The 26,135-nt window shown below is 36.2% G+C and overlaps 1 protein-coding gene across 26 annotated transcripts in view; it reads right to left on the reverse strand.

Moving 5' to 3' along the window:
• The window catches only part of LOC123756780 (scribble planar cell polarity protein), a 261,733-nt gene that overhangs the window by 34,312 nt on the left and 201,286 nt on the right, over nt 1-26,135 (reverse strand). For 23 of the 26 annotated variants that reach the window (XM_069331892.1, XM_069331890.1, XM_069331891.1 and 20 more), the window contains 2 exons: nt 25,350-25,676; nt 24,756-24,917 (listed from right to left, as the gene is read on the reverse strand). In XM_069331892.1, the coding sequence (XP_069187993.1) occupies nt 24,756-24,917; nt 25,350-25,676 (489 nt within the window). The remainder of the gene's footprint in view (nt 1-24,755; nt 24,918-25,349; nt 25,677-26,135) is intronic. The other 3 variants (XM_069331878.1, XM_045740095.2, XM_069331882.1) reach the window with 2 other exon arrangements.

A 26,135-nucleotide genomic window follows, 5' to 3' on the forward strand; every position in this document is an offset into this window, starting at 1 on the left:
GACATACTGCCACCTCACCAGAAAAGGCACCCAGAAATTCAGTGAACCAATACAGACAACTACTGGGTTCAAAGAGACCTAAGCCTCACAACCAGTGGAATGAACTCCCCAACAATCGATTTTCTCGCAAAACAAGCATGCACTCATTTGTGGGTTGAGTTAGCTCTCACTGTCAACTGGCTAAAGTAAATCTGGTTTGTTCACTGAGGCAGCATGTTAACACATCTGACGTAGGGCTGTCTGATCGTCAGCCAATCATTGCTGGCCCCAGTGCTTTTCAGCTAAGTGCTGGCCTTTCTTGGACTTTGTCCTTTGTGGCCTTGTGTTATGCATTGTTTTGAAGTTGTGTGGGCCTGGCTTTTAGAGTGCTTGTAGCTGCTCAGTGATACCTTCCCAGAGGGTTCTCTAGCATTGACCGAGTTTTCTTCTTTGGTGTTTTCAGGAGTTTGCTCTTAAGGGCTCATTCTGTATGGGGTGGGTCTAACCTTGGGTGAGTCAGGGGTCTTTTGGCCCCCTCGATCTTGTCCCAAGTTGAGAGCAAGCATTGGCTAGTGGGGCGCACAGACAGTTTGGGTGCTTGTACATATGGTGCACCAAGGTTGCCCTTCACAGCCATGTAACCCAGGGTGTTACCAGGCTGTGACCTTACTTTTTAGGTCTAGCATAGCATCCTACTGGGTGTCCTGCATGGTTTACCCTTTAGGCTCTAGTTAATATTCTAAAAAATGTAAAATGCATTATAAAAATATAAAATTGACTAGATATTTTTGGTAAAGCATGGAACTGAGGAAAGTATCACCAAGGTGCCCAATGCTAAAATATTTTACAATACAAATAATTTGTATTGTGAAAATCTGATTTATTTATGGGCTGCAATTTCCTGGAAAATACTGTGTAAATCTAATTCAGTAAAGTCTACTCTCACAGCTTCATGTTCCTCGACATAATATTAAAGGAATACATGTGTAGAGAAACACAAAGATGAGAGTTGACTTTATATGAAGACAACGTAACTTGTAAGGAATTTATAAAATCTAGTGGAATAACAGTTGTATTTCAGACCTCCAAAACTCCACTTATTTTTCACTCCTCTTTCAATTAAAACACCTACCTGAAAATTACTAAACATTTCTCCCACTATCTAGCAACAAATATATAGTACTGTACTGTACATAATGAAGTGCAGAATGCTCTGGAGCTGCAATAATGCAAAAATAAATATATAAGCACTCTGTAAAACAATGGAAGGCTTATGGAGGCAGTCCAACTTATTATTATTTGTGGCTTTGAATTACTGTATTGTGAATTAGTGTGACTGAATTATAAGTGCGTTTCAAAAGCTAGAATAAAAATGCATACCATTTGTCGAAAGTTGTTTCATCAAAAAGTTGTTTTATCATCATATAGTGTGGGCTAACCTAAATTTTTAAATAATTAACAAAGGAAAATCATTTTTCAGAAAATCAGGGTATAAATAACAATGTCCAGATTGCCTAAAGATTTCTCAGATATTCAAAAACTTTTCATATACAGTACAATGGAACCTTGGTTTACGAATGCTCTTGTTTTCGAATTTTTCAATTCTCATGCTCAATTTCTTCTAAAAATTTGACTCGATACTTGAAGTTTGTCGATACACGTATGGGCCAACTGAGCACATGGCGCACTTCAGTTTACCAGTGTCTCCCACGTAGTGACGACCGCGCTTGAATTTTTGGTGAAGAATTTCATTGTTTTTGTGCTTTTTTAGTTTCTGAACATAAAAGTTATTATATATCACACCATGGGCTCCAAGAAAGTCAGTGGTAAAGTTCAACCTAAGAAAATAGTTGTAAGGATGATAATAGAGGAAAAACAAGAGATCATTCATAGTGAGACAATGTGATGTCTCGCTACAGACAATGTTAAAACGAAGGGAAAGAAGTGTCTATAGACAGATTCTTAGTAAGACAAGCAAGCAGTGAGCCACAACCAGGTCCTAGTGGTATGCCTACAAAACATAAGAGAGAGTACACTCCAGAAATGTCATTACTGCTGTTGTAATGGAAGGGGACTCCCCTTCCAAACACTAACTCCTCTCCTCTCCTACCCCCTTTCTCACTGTCTTCCATACCCCCAACAAGAGTCATCAATAAGGGTAAGGTACCAAAGAGTATTATTCTGCATAAAATGTATTTTTTAGTTAATATTTTTGGAGGTGTGAAACGGATTAATTAAATTTACATTATTTCTTATGGGAAAATTCATTTCAGTTTTTGAATCTTCTCTGGGAACAGATTAAATAAAAAAACGAGGTACCACTCTACTGTATTTGAGATTCAAAAAGTAATTTGTTGAGATAAAAAAAATACATTCAAAGTACAGTGGTACCTTCGTTTACAATCGTAATTCGTTCCCAGAGATGCGTCTTCAACCAAAAAATTGTTAACCAAAATTAATTTCCCCACAAGAAATAATGTAAATTGAATTAAACCATTCCACACCCCCAAAAATATTACCTAAAAATAATACATTTTATACCGAATAACACTCATTTTGTACTAGCTACAATAAAGTACTGTATGTATATCTTACCTTGAATGAGAACTCTTGTTGGCATATGGAAGACAGTGAGGAGGAGGGGAGGAGGAGAGGTGTTAGTGTTTGGAAGGGTCTTACAACCCCTTCCATTACAGCAGTAGTGATGACATTTCTGGGGTACTCACTCTCTTTCACCAACTATAAATTTATTTATTTATTTATTTATTATACCCATCAGCATTGGTGTACCAAACCTTAACTCTTTTCTTAGAAACTCTGATAACAGAGTTCATAGAATTCTACTGCCTGTCTCCCTCGGTGTGTGCTGCTGGTGAGAGATGTATGCAGTTCTATCTTCAATAAGTGGTTGTGAGGTTGGAAGTGCCCAGGAATAGGGAGGGGGGGGGGATGAGAGGCTGAGGGGAACTGGGAGCCAGTGGGCTGGGGGTGCAAATGGGGTCTGGACAGCTAGGGTTGTCTGAAGGGCATAGTGGGTCAGAGAGGTAGGGATGGTCTGAGAGGCATAGAAAGACTGAGGGGTAGAGTGAGGGTTGGGAGTCAGAAAGAGGGTGTGCTAGGCGCAGAGGCAGGTATGAGTTTTTGGGCAGAATAGACTACGTGGGAGGCAGTGACTCAGGATGGGAGTGGGGCAAGAGAATGGGTGTTTGAAGGTAGTACCAGCAAGATAGATGCCTGACAGTTGAGTGGACAGTGCTTCGGATTCGTAGTCCTGAGGTTCTGGGTTCGATATAGGCGGAAACAAATGGGCAGAGTTTCTTTCACCCTGATGCTCCCATTACCTAGCAGTAAATAGTTACCTGCTTCCTGGGGGTGTGTAACAAAATGGAGGTCTGGCCGAAGACTGGGCCACGGGGACTCTAGCCCCGAAATCCTCTAAAGGTAACTTTAGAGAGGAGATAAAGGAGAGGCGAGGGAGAGAGAGAGAGAGGGGCTGGGGGGAAGGGGGTCACAAGATGAAGGGGTCATACTGGAGATGAGGAGCAGAAGGGAGGGTCGGTCAGTCGGTCTTGGTCTCGGTCTCGGTCTCTCTCTCTCTCTCTCTCAAGAGAGAGAGAGACCAAGACATTATATGAATATATATATATATGAATATATATATATATGAATATATATATATATATATATATATATATATATATATATATATATATATATATATATATATATATCTATATCATCTCGCTCTCTCTCTCCTGGTAATGAACCTGGTAATGTCTGGGAAGATACCAGTCAAAAAAATTTCAAGATTCATGAAAATGCATTTTTGCATTTTTTTCTTTTACAAGAATTTTAAGTTTAAGACTGAAACAGTAAGGTCTTGCCAATATTTCACATAAATTTTGCTGTAAATATAACTACTGTAAATAAAATAAATGTGACAAAACCCAATGGCACCCACGGGATGGGTATGGGGTACATAATAAAGAATAAAATTGAAGATATCCTCATTGAAGATATCGCATAAAATGCTTAACACCAGAAATCTTATTAATAGACTAACATTGGTAGCGTAGAATTGACAATCATATGGAAAGCATTTAGAAACCTAATGAAGGATTCATTTTGAATATTATATACAGCTTATACCAGGCCAGTATCAGAATAGGCAATGCAAGCAAGAAATCTTCAACTTGTCAAGCACAAGACAAAAAAGTGACAAAAGTCAAAGCTATGAGACTAGTGTCAAAAATAAAGTGTGTTGAGCAATAAGGACAAACTAAGTGAACTCACTCTAATGACACTAAAAGAAAAAAAAGCTAGAGGTGATATGATCATTGATTATCAGATACATACCAAAGAGAATAGATTAACAAGGCAAGTCTTTTCCAGTTAAAGCATTGACAGCAAGAAACAGAAAACAACAAATTAACAAAAGGGATGTTAGAAAATACTCGTAATGAAATATAATGTACTTAAAGCAGATGTCATGTTAGCCACCTCAATTCCCAACTCTGAGAGCAAGTATGACAGTCATTAAACTTTGGGCAGAATAAATGCACCAGGTACAATAGCTATGAGGCTCTAACTCACCATACATGCAGTTACGTAGGCACACATTTTATGCCATTATTGCCACGCTGTGATACAGGCAGTAGTTGTATTACCCATTTTTTAAGTATTTTTTATTAGTATAAAAATTTATACAAAGCTTATAATATTCAATATTTATTCGCTTTTCATACATTTCTGAAATGTCTAAAAACAGTAATTTTATTCAACAAATATTAAAGAAGATGCTTCACAACGCTGGATCCCATCCTGGTCAACAATATATTTTGTACTCATACCACTACCCGGCAGTACAGGTATAAGCATAAGTTAAAGAAATTTCTGATTAAAATCAGAGTTTTTACAATGCTAATAAATTTTTAAACAAATTGCAATGATGATTCCTCATCAGCTCAATCACATAGAATCCAAATTTTATCATGCAAAATATTTAATGGTCTCGATTACTTTATAGTACAGAATTGGAGCGTGTACAGTATAATAATATAAAGGGCATAATCAGGTTTCTACTGTACTATACAATCCAATAAGATAAGAATGTAAAGAACAAGTTAATCTTTATTCTTTTTTAAAAGCTTGCTAACTGCTTTAAAATTATAACTGCAGTTTCTAGAAGTGTCAACAAGTCACTCGACTGACTTCTTTATGGCACTTCCATATCATATTGAAATACTATTGAGGCCCCTGTACCTGCATCTAAGAAATGTTGCAATGCAACAATAAAGTAATGATAGCCAAAGAATTATATGAGAACAGTAATGACAGTTCTGTACAAGTATCTTATAAGAGAGATAAATTCATGAACAATTTAGTCTAAATAGAATTTTGCTGTAAAGTGAAGTAGAGAAGAGCCACATTACAAAACTGCAACCACCACTAACTTACCTCTCTCTCTCTCTCTCTCTCCTACAAATTCATAGCTGACATAACTGGGTAAAGGCTTCATTACAGTACATCTTTTGGTGAAGGGATTTACAATGAGCATTTCAAACTTAGTTCAAATAAGGATAGTAAAGCACAGAATAAATGAATGGTAAATTACTTAAGTGTGTAATTACACACACTTCACTCTCCCTACAAATGATAACAAACTAAACCATTTCCTGGTGCTTATTTTGAAGCCAAAACATTTGCATTTTATAATTCTACTTAATCACATGGCATAATAATTTGCTATTAGGTAATTCATTTTTACAGACAAAATAAATAAACTGCTATTATAGGCATTATAAAGTTATAAAAATAGTCTGTGAAATTATGTCTTCACAGATTTGAAGATAAAAAGAGGCTGGACATTTCAAGATTCTGCTTTCAGAAGCATAAATTAGCAATAGCTTATTATCTATTAGTCATGATTTGCTTGCATCACATTTATATGAATACAGTAGAAAACTCATTGACTCCATTCTTTTAAAGTTTCACTCAAATTAATTTATGGTACAAAATTTCAATAGTTAAGAGTGGTACATGATTCAAGTACTAAATACTGGATAATAATTAAATACATTTACAGGTATCTACAAAGCATTCACACAAGGTTTTGAAGAGCAGGCTCCTGCACTAGAACCCTAATCCACACTTTTACTCTATCTACAGTGCTTCTTGGAAACAGAATTCCCTATTGGACCCTCTATGTCATTAGCAATTCTGTAAGTTCCTAATAAAAGGCAAGAGGCTTATTATGAAAGTTCCTTACAAAAATTATACAACTCAAGCTTAAAAAAACAATAGTTTCATCGTGTATTAAAAATACAGCCCGTTCTGTGTGAGACAAATATACAGTGTGTACTTTGGCTTCACCAATACATACAAAGCCTACTCCAGCCCGCCTAACCAAACACCAGAGACTTTCAATAAATACATGTACAGTACTGCATTAGTATATGTACAGACAAGTGTACATATGCAATGTTATTATATTTATTAAAAGCACTTAATCTGAATATATGTATCACTAGCATATAAATATGATGAATTTATATATGAAGCAGCATGAAAGGCAAAAGATATTTAATAACTAAAATATTATATTCCAGCACATCAGACTAATAGAAACAGTCTCAAAAGAGGTACAATAGTCAAATAAATTATATAATTATTTACTAATCTTTCCCTATAAATTGACACTTTAACTCGTTTAGTAACTGCTGTTTTCCAGAACTTTGTACTGTACTATCCTTCAGATGTATTGCCATTTTATTTATCACTTTCATTTTACTTTACCATATTTTCTATTCTTCCATTATGACAATTTTTATGATTGCAATCTTGCCTTGGCAGATTTTATGTTTAAAAATAGAAGATATAAAAACTTATGCATTTCAAATGAGGTATTTGAAGAATGTGTTATGTGGATGCTGGATAATAGAATATCAAAGAAAATAAAAAATTATGAGGATATTAAAGTGACAGGAAGACGAGCAGCATCCTACAATGGGCAAGTGGATGAGCACGTACAAGAAATGTCCTGCAAGAATGTTAGCATTTGCAATGGACAGTCTGAAGACCATTTTGAGGTGTGATCCCATCACAGGGAAGTTAATTTTTGGGAAAAGCAGCAGTATTATATATAAATAACTACCATTACTTTTTTAACTTTGTGGTAAATGAATCATGAAGAGAATTTTCAAGTTTTCACTCCAGCACATGCAGAATATGGTATAATTTAGTCACTACGTTAAGTGATTATGTCAAGCTAACAATTTACAGCATTTGAAATCTGGAGAAAAATTCTTCATGACCCACCATATATAATTAGGCAGAATTCCCAAAGGGAACAAGGCACATTAAATGTTACAGATATAAATAGAGATAGTAGATCCAACTATAAATTTAATAACTTGTACATTTAACACAGATAAATGCAAGTCTTATATAAATATAACTATAATGTCTAATTATAACAACTGCTCTTTGACAAGTAACCCATTTACTCATACAGTATAATAAAGTGGTCACAAAGTGTTCAAAGAAATCTAATTAGAAAGATACATCAGACCTCTGAAACTCACTCTTGCCTACCAGAAGCCAAAAACAGAATCTGGCTCTCCTTACAAGGCAAGGGGAACTTGGGGATCAGAGATCAACTCAAAACCCAGAAAAAAATAGCATGTACACAACAAAACTGCTTAAAGAAAATTTGTACTTGAAAATAACCAGTCATGGCCATGATGTAAAGACCCCTAACTGTGTTGTATCTTTCAGACAGCAGCTGAAGGAACCCCAAGTCTTTGCCTGGTCACAGGTTCAGATTTAGGAGCATGGAACCATTGACATGATCACTCCTCAGCTCTTCACTTTAGCAAAATGGTGTACTCTCCTAGGAATGGAAATTCTCCAGGAAGCTATTGCTTTGTTATTGTTTTCTGTTTCAGTCGCAATTGTGTTTTATGTTGCCCACATTGCATGTCCTCTAGTTTTGTATTTTGTTGCAAAGTCTGCAGCACCTACTTTCCTTTCCTTCATACCCTTGAACTGAGGGATATGTCTGTGAGCTCGTGTTTCCATGTTTGAGAGTTTTCCTGGTTGATGCTCTGTTTATTCCTTCTTCCAGATACAAAGGCTCTGGAGAAATTGTAGGCTTTGCCTCAGGTTCATTTTCTTTGGCAGCATAAGAAGTTTTCAAGAATTTGGGGTAGTCAGAGGACATCCTTGCCTGCTTTTATCCCTCTTTGAAGTTTGTTTTTTGGTCCTGATATTTGGTTTCTGGTACTGGGGGTTAGTTGCAAAGAACAGCTGAATTTTCCCGTCTTGGTATTAGCTAGATTACTCTGCTACTCCACTGCTGCATTTCCAAGGGTTGGTAATTTGCCTGGCACAGGTATTACCGTTGTCTTCTCTGAATTTTGCACAGAAACATTGCTTTGGTATTTATTATAAAACCTGGATTGTGTGTTTGAACTAGATCATAAGTCTACTGAGTTTGGATCCTTTTTCACTTCCTGGCTGTGGTATGAAATCCTAGCTTTATCCCGACTGACAGGCATCCCTTGCTGTTCTTGGGTAAGTGGCATTATTTTTTCCATATGCAGGCACTTAAGTGGAAGGAGACTGAGCTTGTGTTGGACTTTTTTTTAAGGGGGTATTCCTTCGAGACAGTCAACAGTGCCCTATTTACTTCTGCCCTTCCTTGCAATGTCGGGCAGTGGCAGCTCCTCATCCTGGTACTTAAGTTGCCTTTGGTATTGACTGCAGATAACTATTGGGGTATTTGCATCACTACATTTGGGTACCTAACTTTCTTCAAGCAGTTACTTCCTTCATTGCACTTATGCTTTCTGGTGGGGTTTTCGTAGTTTTGGATTGATCTCTGATCCTCAACCTACCCTCATCATATAGAGCTAGATTCTAGTCCTGGCTGCCAGTAGATATGAGTGGGTCTTATATTGGGCACATCTCCCAAAGACATGACTGGACCCGCACTTCGCTCAGAAACTTACCGAGAGGGCCACCAGGAAAAACGGTCTCATTACCTTCAATATTAAATTTTTCTTTCCACAAATACATGGTAACTCCTTTCTAAATACAATGTCTATATTACAGTGCAGAATTCTACAGCAGAGTATTAAAAACAATCTGATGCACCTTTACCTATGACTGAGGAAATAATTTTTAAGTACTGTACCATAAATGTTTCCTTCAAATGTTGCAATTTACGTGTAAAGACACTATCATCATTAGTACTAATTTAAAATGCAGTAACACAATAATTAAAATAAGCAAAAACAATCTCTAAGTGAAATTACAATTGACATAAAATGTGGTAATGTATGTAGGATATACTGAATTTTAAAACCATAAGGATGTAATATAAATAATTCACATGGAAAATATGACAACAATTAAAAGACTGGAGAAAGCCAGGAAAACTTAAATAATACCAAGATGTGTATTAAGTGTATTACAAAATTACAGAACTAAAGAATAAATTGGCATGTAGACACAAACTACAGGAAAATGCAGGAGGAATGAGAACCAACTTACATCTCTGATTCAATTGCTTGTCCAGCTTCCACTGATGTTTCCTTAATTAACCTACCTCCTTTAAATTTAAATACATTTTTGTTGTCAACTTCCTGTACACCTCATCTTCTTGCAGATTCTAAGAGACTAGGGTCTTGTCTTGCACAGGCACTTGCTGGGGTGTGGTTAGAGGCACAGTGTTTGGTTCCTCCTCTTTCTACAGGAAGCTTGGAAGATTCAAGCCTCAGTTGAAACATTATCCTTCTGAAGGAAAGATGAGGATATTTTATGTATGTCTTCCCATCGCCAGAACCTGCTTGGTGTTAGGGGTCTTCTTTCTGACTACACAGAGTCCAGGCCATCATCTACCCTGGTAAATGAGGTCATTCAGCCTGGGGCTGTTGTAGAAAATCCATCTTGTTACCTTTTTATTCCTCTTTGGCTCTGATTCCCAGGCTGGATGGTGTGTTCAGGTTGCTGAGTTTCTGTACACTTGAGCTCAGTTTGTCAACAATGCATTTTCTTTCCTGTCATTAATGGTTCATCATGCCCCTATCTGGGGGACAGTGCTCCAGTATTTTACAAGTTCTTTCAATCTCAACCATTACTGCTGTGAAGGTCAAGTGGACCTGATATTGTTCTTGCTGTATCACCATTCTCTTGCTAAATAATGGGCAATCCTTTTCACACTGCAGAAGTGGCAGCAGGTCTACCATAATTAAACACTTCATTGTAAGGTCTACTCTCTTTTCAGTGTGTTGTGGGCAGCGGAGAACCTAAACTTCTTGAATATGGCCCTGTAGTCTGCCTGTTTCATGATGTGACAGTTCCACATCCAGGTTTCCATTTTAACATGGCAACTAATTATGGATTTCAAGGTGTGTACTTGCATGGTGGACCCCATTGAATTCTACTTGGGTCAGGAGCTTTTCTCTAAGCTTCTGTGCTAGTAAGATAAATCTCCCAAACCCCTTCACACCGATTGTTTTGTCATAAGGGACACTTGCATTTCATGAAATTTATTGCCTGAATTTATTATGAGGGACTGCTATCATCTGCCATCACTGCACCTGGTTGGTTAAACTCTCTCTCATTTTCAGACCAAAAATCATCATACTCTAAGGGAATATATATTATCTTTAAACTTTATGACTCCAAGGCATTTGGGTTCCTAATTACTCAACTGATATACTGAAAAAACTGGCTCTTACAAATGTAGTAGTTACATTTATTAAATATCACAAACACACACACGTTAGGTACAGTACTGTACTGTGATTACCTCTGAAAAAAACTGTCAAGTCTCATTTCAAGTAAATATGAAGTATTTTTTAAACATAACATGAAGATTGTGAATTATTGAGTTTTACTTGCAGAAAATTAGCTGCTCTTGATACTTTTTAAGCAGAATCAAAAACATGTTTAAAATGTTTTGAAAAAAAATCAATAGTATAAATGGTAAGATTTTTTTTAATCCAGCTAAACAGATCGGCCAAATCAGCACCAAAAGTTGGAAAGAAAGCTATACCACTTTTATTTAAAGGCGTTTCACTAGTATAAACATACATACAGTATGTTATATTTATAGTATACCCAATTTCTTTGTACAGGGGTACCTCGGTTTAAGAGTTTAATCTGTTCCTGAAGACGGCTCGTAACCCGAAGCTAATTTCCGCATAAGAAATAATGGGAAATGAATTAATCTGTTCCTGACTAGCAAAAAACCTCACTTCAAACTAAATTTTATACCTAATTCATCGAAATCTATACTACAAAAGTATGTTCAAGTTATTACTTACCCTTGCTGATGACTGCTGTTGGTGTATGGAAGATGGTGAGGAGGAGGAAGGAAGAGAGGTGTTACTGTTTTGGAAGGGGAGTCTACCTTCCATTATAACATCAGCCGGGAGCCGGTCGGCCGAGCGGACAGCACGCTGGATTTGTGATCCTGTAGTCCTGGGTTCGATCCCAGGCGCCGGCGAGAAACAATGGGCAGAGTTTCTTTCACCCTATGCCCCTGTTACCTAGCAGTAAAATAGGTACCTGGGTGCTAGTCAGCTGTCACGGGCTGCTTCCTGGGGGTGGAGGCCTGGTCGAGGACCGGGCCGCGGGAACACTAAATAGCCCCGAAATCATCTCAAGATAACCTCAAGATAGATCAGGCACTGAGGACTTCACTGGTGTGCACACACTGGCACATTTTGCCTGCATACCACTAGGACTTGCTTGTCTTAAGAATCTGTCTAAAGACACTTGATTTTCCCTACATTTTAATACTTGTCTGTAGTAAGACATCACATTGTCATTTAAAAGGTCAATGCAACGGCCTGCTACAGCTTTATCTGGGTAAGTTTTTTCTACAAAACTTTGCAGTTCTTCCCATACTTCACACATTTTCTTAATGAGGAAGGGACATCCTCTACTGCCTCTACTCACAACTATTTTCTTAGGTTGAACCTTACCACTGGCTTTCTTGGGACCCATGGCAAGATATATAATAAAAAAATTTATGCTCAAATAGCAAAAAATCTGAAAAGAAACTGTAAATCCTCGTGAAAAATTCAGGTGGGATAGTCACTGGGCGCGAGGCACTGGTAAACTGAGCGGCGATCGCCGTGCCACCACGCACTAGGTCGGCTCGTACGCATATCAACACCCTCATATCCTGAGGCAATGCTCGTATCCCGATACAAATTTTCCGAGCAAATCCTGCTCGTAACCCAAAAAATTCGTAACCAGGGGCGCTCGTAAGCCAAGGTACCTCTGTATTTTCTTTTAAATGTGAAACATTATTCATCTACATTATAATCCTGTGTCAGGTCACCTGGTGACACTGGATTATTGTATAAACAAAACATTAAAATCATGCTATTCAACTTAAAACCTTAGGAATCAATATTGTATTCAGTATAAATTACTAAGGTCAAAGAATAAAGGCTGGAAATTAATTATCTTCTGTTTTCAAGGTTGCCCAATCTACAATTATTAGATACTGTCTTAATCCCTCACAATCAGCCCCTTAGAAATTTGTGACAGTTTTCTTTGAGGCGACAAAAATTTAAATGTAAGCCCATTATTTATCTTAGACATTTGCACATGCAATCCAAATGATTTTCAAGTCCTACTGACATTATGTTTGGTTAATTTTATGCAATGTTTAAGGTAATAAAAGTTTGTTTTGTCTAGTAGCCAACAACCACTGCTTACTGATGACGTTGCCGTAGCTGAAAACTTCCTAGGTTTGGAATTCAATATAAGCTATCTAGCACATTCTTTTGTATCAGGAAATGAGTTTTGAAAGTTTAATACAGTTATGCTTATTCATTGTTGCTAACACCCATCTCAATTAAAATTTTACAAAAATTTCAATTTTAAAAAGAAACTATTTTATAAATAATATATAATATATTGCAAGTTTCAAGCCAATATGAAGAGGTGTTCTGAAGACATCCAAAAGAAACCATAAAAAAATAAGTACAGTAAATATATACAAGTAGTGTACAACACAATGAAGCCACATAAGGGATCCCATCTACCAATTAATTGATAAGCATACACAAAAAAAGAACTACAATTTAAATACATAATTTCCTTTGCTTAATAATTGCTTACCTACTATGGTTTGGCATGCCAGTGCTCAGGTAACACATGCTGGTACTGTTTAACATATGAAGAGCTGATGTTTTGAACACCAGCAGTGTTAACAATGCTGCTTGTCTGACTGGTTCAACAACACAACCCATGGAATGATGACTTTGAGCTAACATTTAACACTAACCGTAGAAATATAGATTACAATTTCACAAATTTAAATCCTTTTGATAGGTTTATTCGAGACATAGTAATGCATCACACTTGTCCCATTTGTATCATGTGCCCCTCTTTTTCCTTACCAATCTTTCATACAGAAGTATCAAAAGCCTAATTAAAGTCTGGGAATATAATATCATAAACTTTGTCTAACCATCATCTAGTACTTCAAATTTGCTTTAAAAGATTGAGAGTATATTTGTCAAACATTGTTGTACTGGAGTATGAATTATGCTTTTAAAATAAATTTGGTTGTATATAAAGTATAAGCCTTAATAAAAAAGTTTGAAAAATATGAGTTCTCTCTTTTAATATAAGGGAAGGATTGAAAGTGGTAGAAGTAGGCAAGTGTCAACAGAGTAACACTTTACCTGTCAAGAATTTCATAGCACCAAGACTAGTATATATTTTAATAAATATACTGTACTGTGAAAAAAAAGTAATAATAATCATTGCCACACTTAAACTATGATGATTAATTTCTACAAGTGCATAACAGAATATCAAAAAATAAATAGTTAAGATCACAATTTTGACATTACTGCTAAAGTTCTTTAACTACATTTTGCAAATACAGTATCTGTACAGTAAGATCAATTCTTGTATCAAGCCAAGCCAAGCCAAGCTTAATACCTCCCAATTGTTAATTTCTATTGATGTTACAGGTTTTAAAAATTACTCTCTACAAATTTTGTACATTGTTTCTGTTGTGATTTTCTATGTTGTGCTTATATTTTTCTTTTCCCTTCTATCTGCTAGGTTTGGCATTTTGAGAGATTCAAGTCTCTCCTCATAACTTGTTGTTTCAAGTCTAGAAGCCTTGAGTCTTCAAGGTAACATATCTTCACATCTCTTTCAATTTTGTGTTTGTACTTTTTAGATATGGACACCATACAACTGCCGCACTCCAATTTTGATCTCGCAAATGTTGTGTATAATTTATAATTTCTTAAGTATCTCTCCCTCTATGTATTTAAAAATGTGAGTGATGGTTTGTTATTATTGGGATTTAAGTTGTTTTGGAAATAGAAATACATATACTGTAGTAGGCAAGTGTGAGAATGGGAATGTTGTGGCCGGGAGATGCGGTACATAGGTGGTCATGTGATATTTGGGATTTTAGTTGTGTGGATGCAGGTGCTTACCTCTCAATGTCAACAAAAATTGAACTCTAGCTAACAGCCACTTTTTACCTGGTGATTATGCTCATGTAGCCATGTATGGTGGTAGCTTCCATAACTTACATCACTGCATTTTACTTCTGAACACCCACAAAGCATTCATGAATTTTCTCACATGTCTCTCACTTGTTTGAATTTCTATCTTCCACCCCAGGTTCTCTTGTTTTACTTTCCTGCATTGGAATGGGTGTCCACCTTGTCTATTCCCCTCTTCTCTAGGGTGGTTAGGTTGACTTCCCTCAGACATATGGGTGGTGTTGGTGAATGGTGAGTAAAGATGGTAGTGGATGTATAACTGGAAGTTGATCACCATAGCAGAAATTTTTCAAGGAGGGTCGAGTCAAAATGGAAGGGCAGTGAGGATTGGGGAGAGGTAATGTGGGAAAAGATGAAGGAGTTAAAACACGCTAGGTAAAGATGTTGGGTAGTAGTGGGGTGTGGAGCTGATAGGGGAAGGGGAGTGTGACGAGGGTAGAGTTGCAGCATGATAAGGGTGAAGTTCAAGTGCAGAATTTGGGGTGAAATGCGAGATGGTTGTGTGTAAAGGTGGTCTCACTTTAAGGGGCTCACCCTCGCACATTCAAAAAATTCTCTCTCCGAACCCAAAAAATAATTACAGTACAAAACAGTAATTGCCTTGGGCTACATTGACCAAAAACAAAAATATGCACAGTTGAATTATAATACAAAAGTATTTTAGCTATAAAGTAAATATAATAGCACATTATCATATACAGTATATAAATACAAAAACAAATGTTACACACATGTTGCCATTGAGATAACCTGTACAATAACAAAAAGTACCTTAGTTTTACAATTATAGACAAGTGATATTGGTTTCAAATAGTTATGAGGTTCTTTCAAAATCCACCCCCCCATCCCCGTGCCACCAAGGAAAAAAAAATCTGCTGTTGAATGTTATGCAACACCTTTTCCTGATGTGTACCCTCTGCATCTCCTTGAGCTACTAAACTGAAGTCCTTAAATGCAGATACCGCACCTAGCTAAAATTATTTGTGACTACTGGAGACCAGGACAAAAACCTGTTTTCCTCAATAGAGGCAAAGGGAGTAGAAACACAAGGTCAACCCCAGTACCAGAGAGCGAGAACCATTACAAAGATAATGTGCACCAAAACAAGCAACTGATTGGACAACACTTGCAACCCTGATTCAAATTATACGCACACACATTGTCTAGGTTCTACTGTTAGAACTGCTACTGTTAGTTACCTCATACCTTTGGCATCAGATGGCAGCCCTAATGACTAAGGGCTACCAGCAGCTACCCTTGTCATTCACACATTGCCCATGCTAGACTTCCTGAACACCAAAGACAAAAAAAAAAAGGAAAAGGTGGGAATGGGAATGGAGCATACCTGGAGAAGGTTGTTGGAGTTCTTCTACTCCCCAAATCTGGCCCTACCGATAACGTAGTCAAACAGACTGTTGCTTGGAGCAGCATGCTGGCCCACTTATCCATTACAATTCGGTTGGTCTGGTACCTCTTGTAGGAACCTATCTAATAGCTTTTGGAAGTACCACCCCTCTGTTCTTGCAGTATTTTCAATGCCTGCTGAGAAATTATTGAACAGCCATGGCCCTCTGATGTTCAGACAGGGCTGAGTACATAAATGCCTATCCTGCAACAGAGGAACCATCCATGATAACAGTTGACAGCCATGCAAGCAAGCATGAAGAGCCAAACCACGAGAGCCAGAAGCCTAGTAATGACCAAGGGCATCATCCCCAAACTGGAAGAAACTGGACCAGCCCACACCAGGGAAAGCAAGAACCCCCAGAGCACAAGTAGGGGAAACCAGAAAAAGTGCAGTGGAGTACCCCAAAACTGCCGTCAACTCATGAACCAAGATTGACTCCCACCAGGAGAGATGCCTCCCAGACTAGGAGTACCAACCATGAACCCCCAGTCGAGAGATGACGTGAATGGAACGTGGTGCATAATGAAGGAAGAAATGCTTTAGAACAAAATTCAGATGCTGAAGATGACAGCTGGGACAGACAAGTCACAATGCAGAGAAGCATCCAAAACTGCCATCTGGCAGTGGTGGTCTGGAGCGAACTAGTGGTTGGATTCAAGCCAGTATGTACAAAAGTTCAAATCAGGGTTGCATATGTTGTCCAAGAAGTTGCTTGTTTTTGTTCACTCGGCCTTTCTGGTTGTTTTCCCCTCACTAGTGTCGTTGATCTTGCATCCACACTCCCTCTGCCTTTATTGGGGGGGGGGGGGGGGGCTGAATTTTGCCCTAGACTCTAATAGGTGCTATCGATTTGTTAGGAATTAAATGTGGTACCTATGTTTAGAGTAGGGCAGGAGGACAGCTCAGGAAAGCCCTTCCAGAAGAGATAGTTGCAAAGAATTTACATTGATAAAACTCATACATTATTCTTTGCACTTTTGAGTTTTACAAATTGAGTCAATATGAATAGGCATTTAAGGTAATGAATGGAAACCTGCCAAAGAAAAAAGAACATGATAAAAACCATAAGGTATCCCAGTCAAAGAAACTTAACAAAAAAGTTGTTTAGGTAACCACGCACTCAATAATTTCGATATTGTGAGTCCTTTCATTTTGGAAAGGTAATTGCCTAATAACCTAAATAACAATATATAAATGGAACTTACAAGAAGCCTATTGCCAATTATCTTTGGTTAAACAACAGCAGTAACAGTACCATATATCCTAAGCTAATTATGAAAAATAGACCATACTGAACTGCTTAAGGGTCAGATTTGCTTAACATGTAACAATCCCAAAGATGCACACAACTATAACATCACACATCCATTCAATCACTAAAATACAAACTAAACAATACTGTACACAAGCTGCAAGTGGACAAGCTGGTAACTCGCACGCACTCTCAATATTCAAGTCCTGAGCTTGTATTTGATGTCCCGCTTTTGGGCATTTCCAGATTGGTTGAATTTGTGGGGAAGAGGGAGGGTGGGTGGGGAGGATGATAGGATGAGCTGACAACCAAGACAATGTGTGGTGGAGATGGTTGTTGTGGTGGAGATGGTGGTGAAAGCAGGCGGTTAAGGACCAAAGTGCTCTTGTCATTGTAATCTTGATGGTTCAACAAAATTCTGCAAACAAGTTAAAGGTGTCTTGTCAAACTGCTGACTTATAAACTAGATGATTGCCATTCACAGTATATGAAAAATCTTTAGGATTATATTTCAAATTTCTTTTGGGACTTCATATAAGTTCAATGTAAAATTTATTATAAAGTCCATATTAATTAAAGCCATATTTTCTTAAAAATGTATTGCATCATTAACAGTGAACAAAATATATGATGATCACATATTTGCAAAAAAAAAAAAAAAAAAAAACAATATATATATATACAGTATAACATTTAATCAAGCTTAAAATTATATTACAAAATATATTCAAATATATTAAACAATTAATTAACAACTAAACAATTCTTATATCATCAGTGATAAAAGAAAAATACATTCCTGAGCATATCATGGGTTTGGCAGTAAGAGACATGCATGTGAAAGGCTTTACCTCATCTCATGCAAGGAACACACATGCTTCATCACAGATCTCTCATGCTTCATTCCACATTTACTGGGTACTAGGGAAACAACTGACTTACCAATTTGCATATCTGAACTGAGGTTAATAATCAGATCTAGACTGTCATTGAGTCAAATCTTATACAGATAAAATTATCTATGTACATTACTGGAAAACCAATAGGCAAGTAGTGGAGAGCCCAAGAACTGGGGTCCATTCTCACAATCAGGTAAGCACCAACTGGTAAATACAGGTGATAAAACATAATACAAGCTAAAAATGAATAGTTATTTCAATAAATACCATTGGTTTTCCATGGATATTTTATAATACAGAACAGTATCAGATTCTGTACTTGTCACAACATAATAGTTAGCTTATGAATTAAAAATTAACCAAGCTAATCAAATGCTAGCAAAAATAATAGCAATTTGCCACACACCATCAATCTTCCCTGTAACTCTTAGCACTGTGCATTAAATAAACACAAGCTAATACCATCAAATGGTGTTCTTGTCTATGCATCTATATGCACATGTCAAGGTTATGTAAGTGTCCAGAATGTCTATGTATGTGTGCATACAGCCAATGTTATTGCCTACTTATTATTACCTATTTGTAGCTACAGGAAGAAAACTGTATTCATAAGGTCTAGTCTTCACATATTTCATCATATATTGCTTTCAGATTCCAAGTGATTTTTAACACAATGCTTTCTTCACACTTTTTATTTAACCAGCTACCACCCTTCACGGAGTAACCTCAATTTGGGGAACATTGCTGCAACAAAAATTTGGTTGGAATGCATACTTTGCAGACCAGATTTATTCACCTGCTCTGCTGAACAAGGTGTTCAGTAGTGGGTGGTGTGTGGATTGGCTCAGGATATGCAGCCAGAGTTCACTAACCTATCACCTCAAAAATTTCAAACTAATAAGTAATTTATAACACACTTTTTATAGCTCATTATCTTTTTAATAATAGCACTAAACAGTATATTGGGAATCAGGAACAGCTGGAATGGAGCAAGAAAACAGAGCCCAGTGGAAGGCAAACTCTCCAGGCCCTGCCATAAAACTGTCTCCAACTCATGCATTGAAATGTAGTTCAGAAAGAAGGGAACTGCCCAACAATCCTGGTGATCACTGGAGTGTTCTCTCTGTCTGGTGTTGGAATATTCCTGGTTGGTCCAGCAGTTGTGTGGGAGCCTAATCTTTACTTGTATGTTCCCTTTGGGCGGAGCTTGGCTCAATTCTTGTTGCCTTTGTGTGTGATCAGCAAGTGGAATGCATTGAAAGAAGAAGGTGTTGAAGCCAATTCCATCCACAACTTTTAAGAATAAATATGATGAAAATATTAATATTGAGAGAGAATTAATGCATCAGCTATAAACGATTAGGAGACTGGACATAAAGAGCTAGATCTCACTCCACCATAGTCACTGATAATTAAGCACTGATTGGCAAGTGCATAGTATCTGTGGTACCTCTTTTCACCGGCCAAGGTGACATATGGTCTAGTTGTACAATATTGTTTATGTCCAAATTAATCAGTATCTCAATATCAATTAATTCAATATCTCTTCCTCAAATACTAGAAAATTTCTCAATGTTGCATCTTCCTGTCTGCTGTACCCTATACTGTGGACATTGATTTGATATTGAAGAATTTCCTGGGACCTTCTGTTTTACACACTTGCAGATTTCTTAATTTCTTATTACATTTTCCTTCCTTTCTTGAGGCTGATAGCTTTCTTCTTTAATATTGTCTTTCTTAAACAGCTGCCTAGTAGGCTAGGCTGAGTGCCAGCATTGTTACTATGCTATGTTCAAACATGCTCTCCATTTCTCTCTCTAACGCTAGTAAACGTGTTCCTGATCCTCTCGAGTACCTATCGTTTGCTTCCATACTCTGCTACTAGTACAATCTTCATACCTACCTCCCCTGTATTTGGTTTATCTGCATTGTCTGTTAAATTATGGGTTAATCTTGCTTATCTCATCTACCCTTTCCATAATCAAAATGTCTGTGTAACCTACGTATTTCTGGACTATATACTCAATCCTCTTGTACTATCTGAGGAAGCCTTTCTACACATCTCACTGCCTGAAGTATTTTTTTTTCTGGACCTACAAAGTATTTGTGCACTGTGCACCTGCCCATGTATGTGTGATGCAATATTGATGACATCTCAAAACTTATTGCAAATGCAATTTGGTGTGTAGGTTTTGGGATTTAGTCATTGGATAAACAATCTCATGCATCAATGATATGTCCAGTTTCTTTATATACAGTTGAAGGAATAATCTTGTACTAAATGGGTGAAACAGCTAAATGCTGCTAGGTAAGAAAGCAATATACACATCACCTAATCAACAGTACATGTTAAATAATAAGTATATAAAGCAATGATCTGCAAAACACATCTTTGTGTCCACAATTAACCCCATATCATGCTAAAAAATAAAAATAAACAAAACCAATTACAAAATGGGAATGTTGCATATGTAAACATTCAGAGACTGTACTAGAAACATAATGGGCTGCTGCTGTTACTAGCTATAAAGCTGATGATAAACCATACTGAATCAGGTTAACACTATGCTTCGTATTTATAACGTATTTATTTATTTGCTGCTAGTTTTACTGTTAATAAAAACAGTAAAACTAGCAGCAAATGTAAAGGAAATCTTACATTTTACTTTTCAACCATAAATATACAATATCAAAACATGAACAAATCTAGCTAATGTTAAACTTTAGCCTTCAGTTATTATATTTTGAATATAATAAGGACAACCAGCCAGTTACATTTATATAGATATGAAAATTATATTTTCCTTAGCAACAGTCTTATGAAACAAAATCGAAGATGAATATAGTATGCATTACCGACATATAAAAACTGGGCATATTTTGTTTTTTATTTTACCAAAATGAAGTACACCAGTTCCCAAATATTAGTTATATATATATACTGTATTCATTAACCCACTCAAACATGATCCATGTCCAGCAAGGGCTTTTCAGCTAGTTTACACAAAGAAGCTTAATGTTGCTACGGAATCAAATATATTATCCAACATTAGATGAACGGTCTTCACTATATGCCTTTTGTCTCCATATATTCTATGAAAATGGCTACAGAGGTTTCTTGTATACAAAGCTAGGTTTCGAGAAGTAAATTGGCAGCGAGTATTTAACACATTAGATTAGATGTAGCTGTGTTATGGCCATCATTCGCTTTAAGTAATGGTTGCCACTCTATATGTTGAATATTAGAATAACCAAATAACTGAGTTTAACGTATATGAAAAGAATGTTTTGACCAGCACTATAAATGTGATATCTCCACCTTGTAATAAATTAAAACAAAACTATTCTACTTAGTTTCTTTACAATTAACAGTAAAACCCGAGTAATATGTTTTGCCAGAATCAATGAATACCTAATTCAAACAAAAAATAAGGACACATATACAAAGTAAAATCTGGCCAAACATTAAATTTGTATAACCAAATAAGAAAAGTGTAACTTTTAAGAACAAATAAAAAATACATACTGTATAATAAAGACCATCAAAATATATAGTTTAATGATATATTTACAGTACATAATTATAATATAGTACTAAACATACAGTACGCATTCCAGTACTGTATGTGTGAAACAAAGTGTAATGCACCCTGCAAGTTCTATTTAATAAAGATAGTATTAATATATAAATAAACCAAAGACACACTGTAAGGGAATTGAGGTTGCTAGTAGATGTCATTTATGATAAAACAGGTAAACAAAACAAAACCAACTTAATCCCATCCTCTGCCTACACACACACACATGGTCAACACACACGATGCAGACTTTGCTGACAATGAGGTATGCTAGACACGACTCCTGTGTTCAGCTCGGATGTTTCATTGGTTATTACCCAATTCTCTTTATTTACACATGCATGTGTGCTGAATATTTCGATAAAACACACAATGCACAATAATGTTTCAATTGATGATTGGTTTACTTGGTCTACTTTATTACAACCATATGGAGTTGTAAAAACCATATGAACATCACTGGTATACACATGTAATTACGACGGAATTTTATACAATGAGAATGACCGCATTCATGTAGTAGAGTTGATATCACACCGAACCTGTGTACTGAAGCCTACATCAAAAGAACATCATCAGCGGTGTAATCAAAGCTGGCTAACATTAGAACTGCCTTTAGAAACTTGTGCAAGTAATCATTTACCTTGTATACCACATATGTAAGACCAATCCTGGAGTAATTGGTAAATTTAAGCTTACATTTGGCAGCAAATGAGTGTAACATTTACAAAAAAAAGTTACACAATTTAAAATTTCAGAGCCCAACTGAAAATTAAAAATATAGATCAACACTATTACACTACACTGTTTCCAAATCTGAAGCACATTGTTTGTAATTTCACATGTCAAAGGGAACGAAATGTTTTATATATTTTATGGATTTGCTGCTGAACTTTATATAACTTTCAGGCACATACTTTCAGTTTGTGTAAGAGTACCCAATCCCATCTGAGTAAAGCTTAAACCACCTAGTCTCTCAAAAACCGTAGATAACATGTGGCAATATTCTAATTTTAATTCCATCTAATAGGTTCTGTACAAAGAATGCAAACAACTAGGAATTACTAAGCAGATATATATAATCCTACGGTATTTTAATGCAAATGTAATATTTACATACATGTTATTACAAACACAAATTATTAAAAGAAATCATTTTTGGGTAATTAAATATTAGGGGGTAACAAGCGAATGGAATCTTGATCATAAAGAAGTAGGCTCAGCATTATTACAGGGGCCAGATACATATTTACAGAGCACATATAAAGGTTAACACATACAATAGTAGGATTAGCAAATAACACCTACCAAAGTAAAGGGGATAACACTCATGCATCATCGTTATTCAGAACAGTAGGTGCCCTTTCAATTCCCCCAGTGGTAAATTAAACTTTATCATGACAGCTATTGTACAATAATATGCAGTACAGGACTTTGTATTTTAAGGGCAACTACCTTGAATTTAGTGAGAAAATTGGGATGTTAGGGACATTCCACAAACTCCACAATATTATAGCTATACAAAATACAAAGAAGAGAAAACCAAGGAGCTATGTTATTAAATTGTACCGTAATATTTATTAAATAGCAGCTGACTCTCAGAACAAGAAATGTAATTATATGCTTAAATTTATCAATAAATTACTTTTAATTATTTAAATTATTTAAATAATTTCCAGCAAAGATTTAACTTCTTTTCTGGAAGTATAATTAACTCCAAAGATTGTGAGAGCTAACTCAGCTTCCAATCTTTCATTGTCTCAAGAATAACACACTAATACACGAAGGGAATATATTAAGTGTGCCCAAGATATTAAGAATCCAAATGATATTTAAGAATAAATAAGAAACCTTTATTGAAATTCTGTTTTAACAAAATGTTTCAAAAGTTAAAGTTGGATTAAACAAAAACAGCCTATAAAAATAAACAATAGACATTTGAATTTACCGGTATATACTGTATTGTACATGACAGTGATAAAATACTGATTATGGCATAATTCAAGAGAGATTACATGTCTTTAACAACAACACAGTTTCTTCATAACATGTAACTCAACATTCAGTTGTGAACACAAAATACAAAGGTCAGTGTTATTTAACACACTTTGTTTTTGTGTGTGATGTAATACCAACATCCTCGACGCTAGTTGGCACATATCCAAATGCTATTGTTATGCTTTGATGAAAGATGATGCATGATGGATTAAATTTTATAATCATGCACGGTTTTCAGAAAAATGCATACTTCACAAGTTGTGAAAATCTATTGAGCAAAAGATCATGGCACAGAAGATTCTAAGAGATAGACAGAACTGTCAAAAATAGATCATTTCACATACACAGAATGAAAGAACATAGGTGGAAACAGAAATTAGCAAACAGGTATTTAAGAAAGTACTATTACTCCCTCACTGCAAGAGAAATAAACATGGAGAGAAATGACGGAAAAGGCAGTGAAGGCTAATAATACTCTATAGCATTAAATGTAGATACGAGTTAAAGGAAATTCTGAATAGTATTGTACCAGATGCCTAAAAGTGAAGAGGCAGGACCAAGAGTTAATCCTTTGTAATATTAAAAGTAGATATGACTCGACATTAGATAAATGGGAAGTGTATAATTACACCCCGCTCTCAAAGCCAGGAGTTGGGGTGCAAAAGCTAGATCACATATCCCCCAGAGACAAAGGCAAGAATACACAGTTTCAAACCCTGACCTTTTAAGGTTATGTGCACTTTTCTATTCTCTGAAGTATCCAGTTGACAGGTAGTTCAAGAGTACCCTTGACCTATCAGTATGGAAAGCATTGAGTATCAGTAGACCTAATGAGTTTATGCTAATTTGCACAAAAGCAAACTATTTGAATTTCTGTATGAAGGTTCTCATTAGCTCAGTTACTTACCAGACTTAGCACTGGTTAAATAATTTGCTTAATAAGAGGAAGTTATTAAAAATGCAATATATACATGTTTAAAATTATAACAATTATTTAGCATAAACAACAGCCTCCTTGGTTTTCAACAACTAATGTACTAACAATATATGAAGAAAATGTCACAAATCATTTATACTCACTGTACTTGTTTGCGGAGCTAAGGTATGCTTTCCCAAAACAACTGTGGTAGTTTTAGTATCTGATGAGGTTTTTCGTGCAAGCGGTGAAGAAGGGACTATAGCAGAGTTCTGGGAAGATGGACGAGATGTGAGCTGTTCTGCTACTCGAACAACATCCATTACCTATAAGTAAACACAATCATTAGCATACTCAACATTTATTAAAATTTAAAAACACCTAAGTAGAAATATATTTATGATTAGAAAAATATTATTCATTTACTGTAAAACATTTATCTTCAGACATGTGACCGGAAAAAAAAAAATCAAGTTACAAGTTTAAAGCTTTGTTCTTATAAACTAAATTATAAATTTATTTAATGTCATGCAGACAAGCAGGTGACCTCCAATGCATGCACTTTTGAGAAGTGACTACTAGTGCATATAAACTTCATTACTGTTTCTACAAAGAAAGAAATGATATGGAAAGTAAATACCATAAAAATCTAAATTAAATGAGTTATGTATTATCTACAGTACTTTGGTAAGAAAATTGCAACACTAAAAATTTAGAATTACTACTAAGGAACATTCCAAAAGAAAACAAATGCGTACAATTTCTGGTGCAGATTTATCCTTAGGTGTGTCGGATACAACAGGAGCAGAGAGGTGTGGGGGAAGAGGAATGTCACGACCCACATCGTCGTCGGTTTCTGGGGTGTTGCTTCTTAGGTTAGAGCTAAAGTCCCGTTTGGGCTCAGGTGTGATAACCCTATCACAGGACTGAGGTCTGGATACTGGCTGTGGTGGTGAAGGTTGGGATGGTTGAGGCTGGGAAAGTGACGGTAGGGAAGGCATTGGTGATGGTGACTGAGTAGAACTTGACAGCTTAATGGAGGCTTCAACTGGTGCTTCATCATGTAATGGGGACACACCTTCCTGCTGTATTTAGGGATGGAGATTCAACAATTGCCAGCAACCTTTGCTTTTTAATGTAATTGTTAATATTTTCATGTGAAGATGAACCATCATCGCTCATACACGCATTTTTTTTTTCCTAAACTACAAGTAGGGTTTACTAGGATGTGTAGTGAAGTTCCTAACTCTTAAAGCGTAGTTATAGTCGTACGTTGATCCCAGGGGGTAATGCAATTATCATCGTATGTTGATTTTAATCATTATTATCTTTTTTGTACAATCGATGCAATGCAAGCCTATCAGGGACCAGGAACACTAACCAGGTAATGAGCTGCCAGAACCTCCAAAACCCCCAATCCAGGATATCAATCCAAGACATGTTAGAAAAGATTGTGGTCCAGCAGCAAACTTTTGAACATCATAGGTCTTATAATAAACCACAGGCTTGCTTGACTTAATGGTACTGCAAATAACCTGAAATAA

Source organism: Procambarus clarkii, chromosome 26 (assembly GCF_040958095.1).
Source record: "Procambarus clarkii isolate CNS0578487 chromosome 26, FALCON_Pclarkii_2.0, whole genome shotgun sequence".
In the NCBI taxonomy this organism is placed as follows: domain Eukaryota; kingdom Metazoa; phylum Arthropoda; class Malacostraca; order Decapoda; family Cambaridae; genus Procambarus; species Procambarus clarkii.